This window comes from Lacerta agilis, chromosome 12 (assembly GCF_009819535.1).
Source record: "Lacerta agilis isolate rLacAgi1 chromosome 12, rLacAgi1.pri, whole genome shotgun sequence".
NCBI classification, from domain to species: domain Eukaryota; kingdom Metazoa; phylum Chordata; class Lepidosauria; order Squamata; family Lacertidae; genus Lacerta; species Lacerta agilis.
In genome coordinates, this window is record NC_046323.1 from 27,059,681 (window position 1) to 27,075,120 (window position 15,440).

Sequence of the window (15,440 nt, forward strand, 5' to 3'; positions counted from 1 at the left end):
ATGTGCCACGTCACGTGAGCTGTCAGATTGCTGGCCGCGTGTCCGTCCCTGCGCCACCGGCTCTTGGGCCACGCCCTCTCTCGCGCCTCTACAGCTGCTGGTTCTAAACCACGCCCCCCCGCTGCTGCTGCGCCGCCTCCCAGTCCTTTCCTGCCTGTTGCCTCTGCTCTGCGGTTTTTCCCGTTTCATTCCGCGCAAGTCCTAGTTTGGGCGCGTTGTTTGCTGCTTTTCTTTCCTGCCCAGGGCTACTGGTCCCATAACTGGGTCTAAATAACTGAAAATGTGGAATGTTCATAACCAAGGCGCTAGATTTTAACCAGTAGGGAGGAGGAAGAAGCTTTTTTCACACCAGGAAAAAAACATGGACACCTGTTGGATTTCTGCCTGTTCCATTGAAGGTGCAGGCATCTGGTTAGAAAATGGCAATGATAACTTTGGAGAATTCCTCCAGACTTATAGACAAGCGCAGGTCACAGTGATGAATTGCAACTGCGGAACAAAGAGAAAGATTTCCCCCCCTCCTTACTTAATTTTACTTATGTTGACTTTTTTTTTTTACTTACTTAACTGGAGCAAAGGCTTATTCCTCACAGAATTGGCTCATGTGGTTGGAAGCAATCTATCTCCTTACAATCTTCAAAAAGCGCCCTTCATTTCTAATTTACCATATCTGTCCACCTTAACACAATAAAACACATGGCAATAAATCATATTTTTTTTTAAAGACACTTAAGGTTCTGTTCCCACTCCTGCTTACTGTGCACTTTCTGCATTTCCAATACTGGGTTTTTAATCCATATTCACATGACATCCCAAATGTGTATGTATCCTGCTTGTTGAATTGTTTTTCAAACCAACTTCACACCCATTGGAATCCTTAAGCCATTTCTAATTCATCTCTAGCTAAGATGTGAACACTTTTGCATCCCCACCCAGTCATCGCCCCCTGGTGTGTACACAAACAAAAACATTGAAGTGGTGCTGATGTGAATTTAATTTACCTTTCATTTTATCTTCCAAAAATACTTTTTTGGCAGAACTCATTTGTTTCAGATGCAGAAATCCTGGACTTCACTCTCAGCCTCCTTTAATTTGTTCTTTTCCAATTTACCGTATCTGAACGTTCTACAACCTTGTAGTCACCAGAGTATTTGCCCAGGGCTATCCAAAGAGGGCCACCTTTTAAGAATGTGTATCTAAGTGCCCAGGTTCCTAACAGATATTTGACATAAGTCAAGTATTAGCCCTACATTTGCAGCTTATATTGAAAAAGGCATAATGAATAAACAAGAGGACTCTTGCAGCCTGAGGAGTTCCATGGTTACCTCAGAACTCCTGCTTTATCGGGGAATTTACTTAAGTTGCTGTCTTTTTTGAGTTTTAGTTTAGTGTTTTGCTTACTGTTACATATGAATAAAATGTGGTTCCGTTAGCTGTTGTCGGAGTTCAATACCCAGCAACCCCAGCCAGCATGGCAAATGGTCAGGGATTGTGGGAGTTTCAGTCCAACAGTTGGAGAGCCATTACTTCACCATCCCTATGCTAGGTTTCTAGAGGGTGCAAAAGAGTTTTCAGAAGACCATGAAAGAACATTGGGAACAGGGAAATATATCGTTAATTTTTTAATCCTCAATTTAAACTCAAACATTTCTTACAGTGAGTTCATTTGCATTTTTTAAAAATAAGGGTTTTTCTTGGCAAAATGACATGCATGTTCTATGGGGGTTTTATTACTAGAGTATTAACATTTGACTGAAAATGTGGAGAAGCGCAACATAATGCAAATAACAAGTAAAATTAACTGGCATGCGATGTAATTTGAACAAAGCAGATTTTCATAATCTCTGCAATGTCTGCTGAACACTTCTCCAATAATTTGCATGTTGCCAGCCTGAGTTGTTTTGCTTTGATATTGGAAAAAGTAGTTGCTGGACGAAAATCAATTTTATTCTTCAGAAAATAACAAAGCTTATAATCAGCAGGAGTTGGCAGTGATTCATATTACGATGGAAATTTGTTTACCTGACTGGACTATTTGATTAACATTGCAATCCTACTCCTTGTTTAAGTCATCCCAGGTGGGGTTAAGATGCTCCTAAATCCACCTTTCTCATCAGAGCCTGGAGGTGCACTCGCATAAGGAATCTATGTGGGTACTGCAGAATCCTTATGCCATGGGTAGGCAACCTAAGGCCCATGGGCCAGATGCGGCCCAATCGCCTTCTCAATCCGGCCCACAGACGGTCCGGGAGTCAGCGTGTTTTTATGTGAGTGGAATGTGTCCTTTTATTTAAAATGCATCTCTGGGTTATTTGTGAGGCCTGCCTGGTGTTTTTACATGAGTAGAATAAGTGCTTTTATTTAAAATGCATCTCTGGAATTCGTTCATTCCCCCCCCCCAAAAAAAATAGAGTCCGGCCCACCACATGGTCTGAGGGACAGTGGCTGAAAAAGGTTGCTGACCTCTGCCTTATGCTATCGGAGCAGAGTGACGTTGGAGAGAAGGTGGGATGAGGAACTGTTCATTTACATCACGGGTCAGCAACCCTTTTCAGCTGTGGGCTGGTCCACCATCCCTCATACCATGTGTTGGACCGGACTATATTTTGGAAAAAAATATAAACGAATTCCTATGCCCCACAAATAACCCAGAGATGCATTTTAAATAAACGGACACATTCTACTCATGGAAAAACATGCTGATTCCCGGACTGTCCGTGGGCCAGATTGAGAAGGTGATTGGGCCACAAATTACAAGGTGATTGGGCTCCCAAATTACATGGGGGTTACATTCCAAGGCAGCATTCTTTTAAGTGAAACCGTGTACGTTTATTTGAAACACCGTTGAGAAAGCCTGCAAACACTCCATTCTGCCCCCAGGGGCGGAGGAAGGGGGGCGATGGGGGCGCACCACCCCCATTGGTGTGATCCCAGTGGGGTTCCATCGCGGCTGCCCCCCACCCCAGAACGCATGCCCCACCCCTTTGGGCGGTGCACCCCGCCCCCGGGAGTGTGCCAGCCCCACCCACGCCTGCTCCCCTCCCCCGGTGCCCGAGAATGAAGCTCCACCACTGTCTGCCCCTACCCCATTCTGCCCCTTTTCGTGGAGTTTTTCTCTTTCTTTTAAAGATTTTATTAATTTTTTTGGTAACAGTTTGTGAAAACAATTATCCAATTTTACATTTTTCATTTCCCCCCTCCCCATTGACTTCCCTCATCTTCCCCTCCCTGGCTTGTTACGGTTTTTGTTTTCATCTGCATGTTAACATACATAAAATGTTATTGCATTGTTTTTCTCCATTTTTTACTTAAATAAAAGTGTGAATGTTTATTCAAAACCTGCCAATGAGTCCATCTCTTTTTGTTGTTTCTGTAGATAAGTTGTAAAAGGTTCCCATTCTTTTTTAAAGTCACTATTGTCCTTTTCATGTAATTTGTCTGTTAATTTTGCTAATTCTGCATAGTTCCTCAGTTTTTCTTGCCATTGTTCTTTCGTTGGTACGTCTCCAGTCTTCCAACCTTGAGCTAATAAATTCTTGCCACCGTTGTAGCATACATTAAAAAAAATCCATTTTTCTTTCGGTAATTCTTGATCTGAAATACCTAGCAAAAAGGCTTTTGGTTTTTCCATTTTTGGGTCACTTCTGGGTTTGGCATGATGTGTGCATGCACAGTCATGCACCTATCAGACGCACCTCAAACAGTTGCTGCCTGTATTCCTATTGGAGTCCATGGAGAGACCAGTCAAGTGCTCCCTCCTCTCCATTGTCAGTACAAAGACTGTGGATTCAAACTAATTCTGCAGGTAATCACAGCACATCACCAAGTAGGTTTGTCACCAGCTCCTTATTTAGGAATAGGCTACATTTTTTGTACTAAATCAGGAACTCTTCCTTTAAATGAGGAACAGGAAGCAACCCTACTGCCAAACAACCATCTGAACAACTCTCCTTTACTCAAAAGGCGGTAGCAATGATGGTCATATGCATACATTGTAAGTATGCGGGATTCAGAGAAGAGCTTCAGTTAGTGGCAAACGCCACACTTAGTATGCACTGGGCTTATTGTGCATGGATGAAAGCTGCGGGGAGCATTTCCTATTTAGATCTTAACCGTTGCTTCACATTCATCCATTGAACCGAACTTACTGGTCTTATTCTCTTGTGTCTTGCTTGGCCATATTTTCTCTTGCTTTGTTGAGTCCCCATATCCAAGAAATATATCAAACTTCCACGAAAGCAGCAATGAGAATTATAATTGCTGCGGCTCATTACAGGCTGCTTGTAGAGTTATAGGCACTGCTATTTTGCAGATGATTAATGGCTTGTTCTGCTAGGGATTGCCCAGTCATTATACAGTCAAGGCTTGTTCCTGAAACTGGGAGCCTCTCATCTAGGATTAGAGCAAGAAAACGGAGAGAGGAAAGCTCACACATAATAGGAAGTGGAGGGTAGAAAGGCCTCATCAGAGCAATACAAACATTAGCAGTAGTCCTTTCCTGCCACCTGCCTGAAAACTGTATCAATGTTTTCAATCCACTGAAAGACATTAAACCTGATGCTGTTATTTTTGTAGTTATGAGGAGGAAATCCAAATGATGTCAGACAGCAGAGTGAAAATGCTGACTGGGTTTTATCATGCCAAGTTCCAGTTCTTAAATAGCAAAGTAGAATCCTTAGGAAAAATTATGTTACAATTATCTGTACTAATTTATAAGGAAGTGCATGTGCATAGGCAAGGAGATGCTGTCTGTAAGGAAGTTCTCCTGGTGCCAGCTCTGACATTATTTCAGTGTCAGGCAAAAACTGTATTGCCAGGCATCCTGCTGATTCTTGCTTCTTGGGGTGGAATTAGTTTTACAGGTCAATTATGTGGTGTTCATGACAGTGGAATGTGGGTTCTTGTGAAGGTTTTTTTTTACTGAATACACCACAGTGTTTTTAATTTTGAATCCCATGGGTTTTGTATTTGAGATGTGCTATTTTTATATTATCCATCACCTTGAGAAGATTCATGTAAGGTGATTCATACCTAATAAATAAATCACATGGAATCTGGTATCCAGCCATTCTTGGCAATGAAATATTAATTCCTGGTTGACATTTTCCTTCAAGACAGCTGAGTCTGAACGAATGCTGTATTTTTGTGGTTATCCGTCTAACCTAGCTACAAGGCAGACAGAAGAACATTACATCTTGCTGCTTTAAAGTAGATCTTGCCCCCAGGTTAATGGATCTGATGTTATTTCTAACCTCCTTCCACAATCCATACTAGTAACACAAGGAGTGCCATCCTATCCAGAATCAAGTCCCATTGAGTTCAAATAAGCATATTTCCAGGTTAGTGTTGTTGAGTTCAAAGGCCTGAGGCTATACTAGAAATGAGAACCTGGACCGAGACTTTGGTTTTAAAGTGAAGATGTTTGTTTTAGAATACTTTCCTTGCTCACAATTACGGATGGATGCTCTTCCTTCCAGAATTCTCTATGTCCTGGAGTGGACTAGTCTACGCTTAGGACAGAGCATTCTGGAATCCTGGTCTGGATCAAGGAAGGGATCTGCCATAGACATTATATAGGATTGCAACATTATACCTTATTTTACTTTGGAATGTATCCTTTGTAAATCATGGTGATGTGAGAAAGGAAAGCCCATTTTTAAAATGAAACATTCATTCTAACCCATATACATCTTACATTCAAATAGTAGATGCATTAAATGCAAAACCAAAAAATGATCCAAGTGTCACTTGCAGAAACCACATTCCATATCCTATCTGCCAAAACCATATTCCAGATACTGTATCAGGCATACAATAGGATGGGTGCCAGTTAAACCACCACATGTATATGAGAGAAATGCAGCTCTTCATTCGACTCCCTCTGTACAAATGTATGCCCATGCACATGGTGTTCTGCTGCACCCCGTTTCTGGGGTGACTGCAATTATTTCAACAAACCAGTTTGAGATCATCACCTCTGTATGAGTCATATTTTTAAGTTCAAGGGAGTGCCACTAACATGCCCATTCTAAAATACTGGTATGTTTTCAAAGTAGATTGCATGCATCAACTTGATTAACAATCATGTTGTTCTCATGATAGACACTCTTGATGTACAATTTAATGATACAGAAGTAATGTTAACACACACTGTACAGATAATGCCAGTAGAAGGAATTGATGTTCAGAGTTTTCGCTATTGGGTTAATGTCAGAATCAGACAACACAGAGAACAATTTAAGTTGCTTACTGGTGGTGGAAAATATAGCATTGCATTTCATTTGTCTCTTGTTGATTGCATTATAAAAGGAAATTGCTAATCAGGCCTTTCATTGTTGTGTTCACGCAAATAGTAATAAACTTGGTTGTTTTCCATAAGGTGACCCCTTATGTGCAAATCTCATGTGAGAAAATGGGATGCAGCTGTACAAATCCTTCTGTTCTGTATATCTGGAGCCAAAAAAAGTAATAGACCTAACAACTATGAAGCAGCTGAAACCTCCATGCACGTGAGCTATGATGGCCAGTGTGTTGAGGGGTTTTGACTAACATGGTGTGTAAGAAATGCCAATAAGGTGGTTCTGATGACTTGTTCACTCCCACAAAGAACAGAATTCTGCAATCTCCAGTGCACTGCACCTAGTGATAATCAAATCCTATTGTAGGATCTATATTCATGGCTGAGTCCTGATGCTATTTTATTTTGATTTATTGATACATTGTACTTTTATTATATATTTTATTTGCATTAATATATATTGTTGTTCACTGCTTTGGGAGCCTTGAGTTAAAAAAGCAGTACACAGTGTAAGTAAACCATACCATATATTCTTTAGCATTTGGATCTCATGTGGTATTTCAGTCAGGAGGTTGTAATGGGGGGGGGATCAAAGATAATCAGCCATTAAATGGCCAGTCACTTCCATGAGTACTAAGCATAGGTCATAAAAGTGGTGTCTTTACCCTTCCAGGAGGAATGGCTAGGTGTAGTGAGTCGGAGCAACTCTACACTGGTTGGTTATAACGCTAAAAATGTGTTCTAAAAATGTGACAACAGAGGGCTCTGCAGAGCAGCAATCTGTTGGCAAAGGGAAATTGCATTGAGAGCTATATAACTTTTTAAAAATAGCTTTCAGTAGCGTTTTTACAGATCAGTATAGATCCATCCTTGGACTGGATGACCTCTAAGGTGCCTTCCAACTCAAAATCTGTTTCTAGACGGAATTATCTTTACTGAAGGCAGCTACATCTCATTTGAATTTTTGTAAAGCATGAAGAGTCATGGTGTGCAATATGCACTGCATTACTAAACCAGTACTAATCTCAGTGTAGTATTTTTGAAGCTGCACATTAATTATCCTGCTAGCAAGAACTAGTGGAGCAAAGGGGTTAAGAATGTTAGATTAGCCCCAGCTGTGTAGCTCACTGAGTGATCTTGGAGCAGGCACACTGTCTTGGCCAAAGCAACTCCACAGGGTTGTTGATGGGAGCGACCATGTACAATACTCTTTGGAGGAAGGTGGGATAAAAATGTAAGAAAGAAATATTAAGAAATAGTTACATCTACCTCAAAAAGCCAAATAAAAGATAATTTTCTTCAGTTAGTGGGAAAATAAAAGATGAATATAACATCATGTCAAAATTAGTTGCATTATGATAAAAGAAGGAAAACAACAATGTAGTTAGATTGTTCAAGATTGGAAAGCATTTATTTATTGGATTCATACATCTATAAATGTGTCAATTTTTTGTAAAAATGCATAATTTAGAAAATTTATAGTCATCACTTTTTTGTAATTTATATGCTTCTTTGAAATATATACTTTAAAAAATAGCAATGTATCAAAATATGACTTAGCACATATATGCTCAGGTCCAGAAAAGGAGCGTTTTATGAAGAAGCAGGCCTCTACATGCGGGTTTTCTTGCTAGATCAGGAGCCATGCATGCCTCCAAACAGCAATGCGAATCCACTGTGATCTTCATTCACACTCTATGGTGTGGCATTCATTTGCTCATCCATTCTTTACAGCTACTTCATGAGAACTATTTTACATACATTTTATTCCTACATTTCTACATATTCAGTTCTGCAGGCATCTTGCTCACTTTTTGCCTCTACTCATGGTCTGGATTATGCAGATTGATCTGGAGAGGTGGTAGGGGGAGAGGTGGCCACAAACCTCCACACAATCCCACAATCACGTGAAAAGAGTGGTAAACCCAAAACAGTAGCATGGTGAGGAACCAAGCTTTGCTGAAATGTGTTTAGACCACAGTTTTGGCACAGAAAGAGGAACGAATAGAGTTTTCAGCAAAGGAGCACAGCTGGAAATGGCTTGAGTATTTCCCTCTAGGCTGGGGCTCTTACCAGTTACATGGGCTAAGGGGAGAGCTCAAATATAGAGACTCTACAAACACACTGTGCTTAAGTTTTGGCTCACTGGGATCAGGGAATTCCCTGAGCTTGGTTAAACAAGTTCAGGGATGGTATAGCTCCCTTGAATGGCAATGTCCATCAACTTGGGGGGCAGCCCCCTCAAATATTTTATTGAGCAGATGGAGGGACCTCAGCCCCTAGGAGTTGGCTCCTATGTCAGGAACTGTACAGGGACTGTAAAAAAATTTTTTTATTACAATCCTCTGGAGCCTTAAACTTTTGAGAGATAAGGCAGAATTAGCATCCAGTACTTGAGCTAAAAATAGGAGACAATGAAAACTCACTGAAAAATACAGTGTCAACAATAACTAAAGCGAAAGCAATCTATAAAGACTGCACCAACATTATGAGCTAGGCGAGAGCTCTGAGAAATCAGACGAGCTTCTGAATGCTCACTGAGAAGTCATGATTACCAAGCTAGGTCTGAGCTGAGTGTAACTCACCCATCGCTATTCCTAACGGAGACACAGCACTCAAGTACATAACAAGCCAAGCCACCGGCACAATGGAATGCGATGCAGTGGGAGTTCTATTGATCCTTTTCAAAACTGAATTAAGCCTTGGATTTGGGGGAGTTATGCACAGACTTGGAACCGGAGAAGGGGCATTTCCAGTTGCATCTGGGAACATGTTTACAGAATGTGTGCATATTATTATACCTGCAGGCTTTCCCTGATGCTCATAGGGCCCCATTCCTCCCCACCCCACCTCTCACTGAAATTAGGCTTGAAAGAAGTATTGTATTGTAGCCAGCCAAATTAACAGGTTGAGCTGTGTGTGTGTGTGTGTGTGTGTGTGTGTGTGTGTGTAGTAGGGATGGGGGGAGAAATTTTATTTAGTTTACATTTAAAGCTCAATTGATCAAATTTGCACTCTCTGAAACAATATGAGAACCAAAACACAGCCATGCATGTATCCAAATGTTGTGATGCAGTTCCCCAACAAATGTTTACAAAAATGCATATATTGGGGAGAAATGTGCATAAAATTTAACATTGTTAGTGAAAATAGCATGCAAAAACGCATTATATTAAAAGAAAATGCTTGCAAAAATGTATACATTGGTCAAAACTGCATACAAAAATGTGTTTGTTGTGATAAATTCTTAAGAAAACACTTAAGAATTTTCATGAGGATCTCTTTTAAAAAATTGCAAGTTGCTGCAGAAATGTGGAGAACAGAATTCAAAAATGAGAAACTGAGAGAACCAAAGCTGACAGGTCCTTCACTCTCTTGTGTGTGGTGCCCACAGCAGTTTTTCCAGTTTACAAAAATATTGGCAACCTCTGTGCTGTACACACACACACACACACACACACACACACACACATAACTGGCACATGGACCACGACAGCAGCAACATATACAGTGATTTGCAAACACATGCTTAAAGCTGCCAGAGAATGGCTGTCCTGGGATATCTCTTCTGCAGTAGAAGCTTCAGTTTTTCCATTTGTTGTAATCCCAGCCCAAGAACCAGCCTGTGAATGTGGGGGGTTCGTAACCTTGCTTCACAATGACAAGTGGAGTCCCTTTATCTCGCCCAGAAGGATCAGTCTCAATGTAGCGTTTGGCTGAAACACATGAATATGCAAGATAACAATCTGTTAATTTATCAGTGAGGAGGGAAGTAACTTGAACGTTACAGCTGTAACACAGATCACCACCCGTAACCCTAAACTTTCTTCTTTGCTCACTGCAACAAACAGGCAGCTCTGTGTGCACCTCTTTTCACGTCTGTGTGTGTGTGTGTGTGTAGTGGCCTTGCCCTCAGTGGAAAGATATGTCCTGCCCTCCACATCCTACCCTGGCTCCAATATGTTGGCACAGTGCAGTCGCTGAAAACCACACCTAGCCTGCCCCTGCCCTGATCTGTAGCCTGTGTGATAGACCAGAGGAATTAAAAAATCAGTGCAAGTGGTAAGTCCATGCCAGGGTAGCCATTTTCCTGGTACTGCTTCCTTCACTTCTAGGTTGTAGACCAGTGGTTCTCAACTTTTTTTGGCCATGCCCGACCTAACCATCTCTAAAATCCTGATGCCCCCTCCCGTGGCGTGACATATAATTCTTATTATTCAAAAAGTGAACTCATTCATGTGGAGGAAGCCTAAAAGGTCATTAACTGTTAATAACTCATTCTAAAATTCCCCCCTTAAAAATCAAATTGCCCCCCCCCGTGGAGAGTGTACCCACACATTGGGAACCATGGTTCTAGACCAAACTGGGATCACTAAATCTTCTCAAATGTTCCAGTTACAGGTAGGTAGCCATGTTGGTCTGCCATAGTCAAAACAAAATAAAAAAAATCCTTCCAGTAGCACCTTAGAGACAAACTAAGTTTGTTCTTGGTATGAGCTTTCGTGTACATGCACACTTCTTCAGATACCCTGAAGAAGTGTGCATGCACACAAAAGTTCATACCAAGAACAAACTTAGTGGGTCTCTAAGGTGCTACTGGAAGGATTTTTTTTATTTTTTTATTTTGTTTCTTCTCAATTGGATATGTAAGCCAGTCCCCACTGTAAATCTTGGCCATTTTTCTGTTTCTGACACCACAAATCCTATGCATAGTTACTGGGAATAAATCCAATTAAATTAATTGGGACTTACTTCCAAGTAAACATGCATAGGATTGTACTGCAATTGACTTATAGTACTATCCAAAACACTGTTATAAGCTCCACTGATTAGGTGCTGAAGGATCACTCCATCCCTTGAGTTGTAGGGTTCATTCAGACATTTTTCAAAATGCAGAAGCATCTGTGAAGGCCTCCTGCTCTTCAACACCCACATCAGCATTCTCTTATCTTTCAAAGAAACTTCCGCAACTTTTTCAAATGAATGAATTTATTGATTTCATTTTGAGCTGGATAATGTTATTTGGGTTTGTGTTGTTAGCTTTGATTTCATTGTTTGTCTCATTGTAATCTTGTTTGTAAACCACTAAGAGCTTTGCTACAGAGCCATCTGGAAATTTAATAAGTACACATTTGAAAAATGCAAAACAGATCCTGTCCATACAAAAGATCTGAGTCCTGCAGGCATTTTAATAATCAGCAAAATGCCTATTATTACAACAAATGGGGAATGTGTGGGCTTTTATACTGCAAGGACTATTGGGGACTACAGTCTGTCTCATGTGAAATACACATTGCATGCTCTTCGTGATACCTTCCCCCAACATAGACCATCTAGGGCACCCAGTGGGCTGCTTTGGGCAATCAAATGCACACAGGACATGGATCTTTATAAGCCAAGATGCAAATTGAGGTTTCTGGATGTGCGTGCAGCTTCTTTGCTCTTCCTTTTTGTGGAAGAAACAAACAAACAAACAAACCAGAAACTGTTCAGTAAACTATAGTTTCCCAGTTTTGTCCAAACATGGTTAATTGTGATTAATGTCTTTGGAACAAGCAAAGATATTAAGACAACTTTAAACCAAGGGTTCACAACCTGGCTTGTTATAAAGCCAATAACCATTGTTTCAGGATTCAGATGAAATGGATAACTACAGTTAATGGTAGACTTTGGCCTGTTCACTTTTGCGAAGAGGATGGATGCATGGAAATTCTTATCTCAGCTTAGTAAGCTGAGATTTTAAGATCAAGTTTGGCTTTTCTCACAACAGTGTCCCCAAATATTCCTTATCAAAGTGAATAATGCTTATTTAAATGAGACAGAGAAAAAGGGAGAGTTGGGGAGGAGAGAGAGATTTCTGCTTAACAACTGCTTTGATGAATTTTGTTACCTCTGACTATCTTGTCTGATTAGTATAAATAACATGGGAGCAGCTCTTCAAATATCCCCTTTCATTCATCTAAAAAAGACTGCATCAATTTTAATCATAGCTTACCTGATTTAACTGATTCAGTGCGTTCCGTTTCATTTGCATCCTTACCAATCCAGACAAATACCTAGGATGTGATGAAAAGAGATACCTCCTCAACAAAGTGGTATAAATTTGAGGTATCGCCACAGCGCAACCTATACATAAAACCAACAGTCAAGGACAGGGATGATTTCTAGTCAATATTTAAAATTCAGCCCCATAATTTGCCTACCTCTGTGGGTTTGCAGTCCCACGGCCTTGAAATTTTCCTTCAGGCTGCATGTAGTCTTATTTCCACCTCATTTCTCTATTGGCCATCAACTTTTCCCAGTCTTCCTCTATCTGGTGCCCTCTAAATGTTTTGTACTCCCCACCCAGCATGGCAGTGATCAGGAATGATAGGAGTTGTAGCACAAAACATCCAGATGGCATAAGGTTGTGGAAGTCTGACATTAATCTGTCCTCCTCTTGCACCCCTTAGGACAACAAAGGCTCTTCTTTCGGTGTCCACGTCATCAGAGGTATGGCAGATGGCTTCATGGGAAAGGGCCTGCTTGGTGGTGACACCCCAACTGCGAAATGCTCTTCCCAGTGTGGCTTGCCTGACGCCTACTTTGATGTCATTTTGATGCATGGCAAATACCTTTATATTCCCCCAGTTTTGTCCATTGCTTTTGTGCACATTGAGCTCATTGGAGAAAAGGTGGAGTGTAAATGTAATAAATATCCTGGAAGATTGCCCCCTCCTGCATATGCTTCCCCAAACCATGGGCTTCCATGGGGGGGGGGAGGCTGTTGGCTCCTCCCCACCAGATGAAGCACAACCCCCCGATTCCCAGTTTTCTTTTATTTATTTTTAAAGAGGAAGTTTTTAGTATTTGTAGAGCATGAGATGCAAGACAAAATGTGCAGGTACTCTTCTCCTCATTTATTTAGCAAGGAGCTTGCCTGTTCCCACCTTTCAGTTATGGGTGCATATTTGTTGTTTGGTTTGGAGTGTTTACAGTGGTGCCCCGCTAGACGAAAATAATTCGTTCTGCGAAAATTTTCGTCTAGCGGGTTTTTCGTCTTGCGGAGCGGCAATGACAGCCGCGCTCCGCAAAACGAAAAGAAAAAAAAAGACGAAAATTTTTCGTCTTGCGAGGCAGCCCCATAGACTTTTTCGTCTTGCGGGGCAGCCTTCCGCTAGACGAATGCCTTCGTCTAGCGAGTTTTTCGTCTTGCGAGGCATTCGTCTAGCGGGGTACCACTGTACTTGTCCCCCTTCCCAGAAAAATTCCTTCGGATACCCATGCCCCAACTCTTAAGATACTCCTAAGAGGCTGCACTCTGGGTGACCTCGCCAAGTGGAGTGAGGTGGGTGCCTAGGAAAGTGAGGGTGGTTTGGGGTTGTGGTTTTTTTTGCTAGTAGAAAGAACCCCGGCTAGGGAATACCTTTCCCAGGGAAGCTTGCCTGGCACCATCTCTGGTCTTTTGAACACCAGGCAAAGACCTTTTTATTCACCCAGATCTTTTAATTGTGTTTTGAATTCAAGCTGTTTTATACTTCCTCTGGCAGTTTTCTGTTATCTTTTCAGCAGTTTTTTTGCTGGTTTTAATTACGATATATTGCAATTTTTAGCATTATTTTGCTTGCATGCTGCCCGGGGAATATTTATTGATGGGCAGCTAAATAAACTCTGACAGAAGAACTAGCAGAAGAATGATTGACAGTAAGGGAGTGGAATGGAGTTGGGACTGACGGCTAGCGTGTGCCAGCTGAGAAATGAGAGTTGGAGAGTGTGGTTGTGAGGGACAGAGAGGAGGAAATGAGATGAGAGAGATATTAAATTACATATTTAGGAGAGTTGGGATAGCTGTTATGAAACGGAAGACAGTCAGTTACTATTAAAAAAAATTGTATATGAAGACCATTTGTGCTGAATATCATGTTCCTTAATTAAAGACATGTCTTGTGTTCAACTGACTTGTTTTCTGGTTTGGGTGGATTCTCAGATACATATATATATAAATAGTCATATTTTTTACTTTTGGCAGGGCATCTGCTAAGTTCTCCAGGTCATCTCTTGGAAAGTGGTGTGAATGACTCATTTAAACAACATGTTTTTAAGGGAATTGCTCAATAGCCAAGCCAGAGATGCCAAATGTCATGTTGAAATGGTCCCCAGGAAAGCCAAGCATCATTCTAGGACATTCTTCTGGCAAATATAGTCATTTATCAAATACATTCAAATAAACATCTTTTACAACTGCTTTAAACAGAGGTCTCTCCCTTCCCCCATGTTTCCTCCTTTAATTTCACTTCTGTGGAGTTTCCTTCACAGCACAACCCAAGATTCATTTCCTTCACAGCACAACCCAAGATTTTCTTATATCATTCTTTGAACTGCTTTACACAACAATTCAGGTAGACCATGGCTGCAGAATGAGCCTGGAATAGGCCATACCATTTCAGACTAGAAATAGGGGTTGCCACTTTTGATTCCTTCCCCAGGGAAAACAAAAACAAAAAAACAAGCACAGCTCCCTGCACATAAAAAAAACCCTAGCATTACAAACCAGCCTGCTGTGCTAGTTTTCTATTTGCAGGTATCCTTAGTGGGATTGGGATTTGAAGATGTGATTACCGTATTTTTCGCTCCATAGGGCGCACCGGACCATAGGATGCACCTCGTTTTTAGAGGAGGAAACAAAGGAAAAAAATATTTTTTTGGTTTTCCTGCTCTAAAAGCCCTGTTTTTTTTAAGATCAGCTAAATGTTTTGTAGCTTTTTTTGCAAAGGGAAAAGCCCTGCTTTTTTGAGGATCAGCTAAAAGTTTTGAAGCTTTTTTTTGCAAAGGGAAAAGCCCTGGTTTTTTGAGGATCAACTAAAAGTTTTGCAGCTTTTTTTGCAGAGGGAAAAGCCCTGGTTTTTTGAGGATCAGCTAAATGTTTTGCAGCTTTTTTAGCAAAGGGAAAAGCCCTGTTTTTTTGAGGATCACCTAAAAGTTTTGCAGCTTTTTTTGCAGAGGGGGAAAAGCAAAGAGGAAAAGCCCCATTTTTATGGGGTTCAACTCACATTTCTGCAGCTTCTTAAGGAAAGGGAGCCTTTTCTACAGTTTCCAGACAGATAATCTAATCAGCCAGTCACATGTCCCTGGGGAAACAAACAACCTCCCTCTGCAGCACATT

General features: G+C 41.1%; 1 protein-coding gene across 1 annotated transcript in view; it reads right to left on the reverse strand.

The window, feature by feature from the left end:
- Positions 1-9,512: 9,512 nt before the first annotated feature.
- Positions 9,513-15,440, reverse strand: part of SCIN (scinderin) — a 40,723-nt gene continuing 34,795 nt past the window's right edge. Inside the window, exons 15-16 of the mRNA XM_033165836.1 lie at positions 12,294-12,354; positions 9,513-10,014 (exon numbers count right to left, since the gene is read on the reverse strand). Coding sequence (XP_033021727.1) covers positions 9,881-10,014; positions 12,294-12,354 — 195 coding nt within the window. The 3' untranslated portion in view covers positions 9,513-9,880. The remainder of the gene's footprint in view (positions 10,015-12,293; positions 12,355-15,440) is intronic.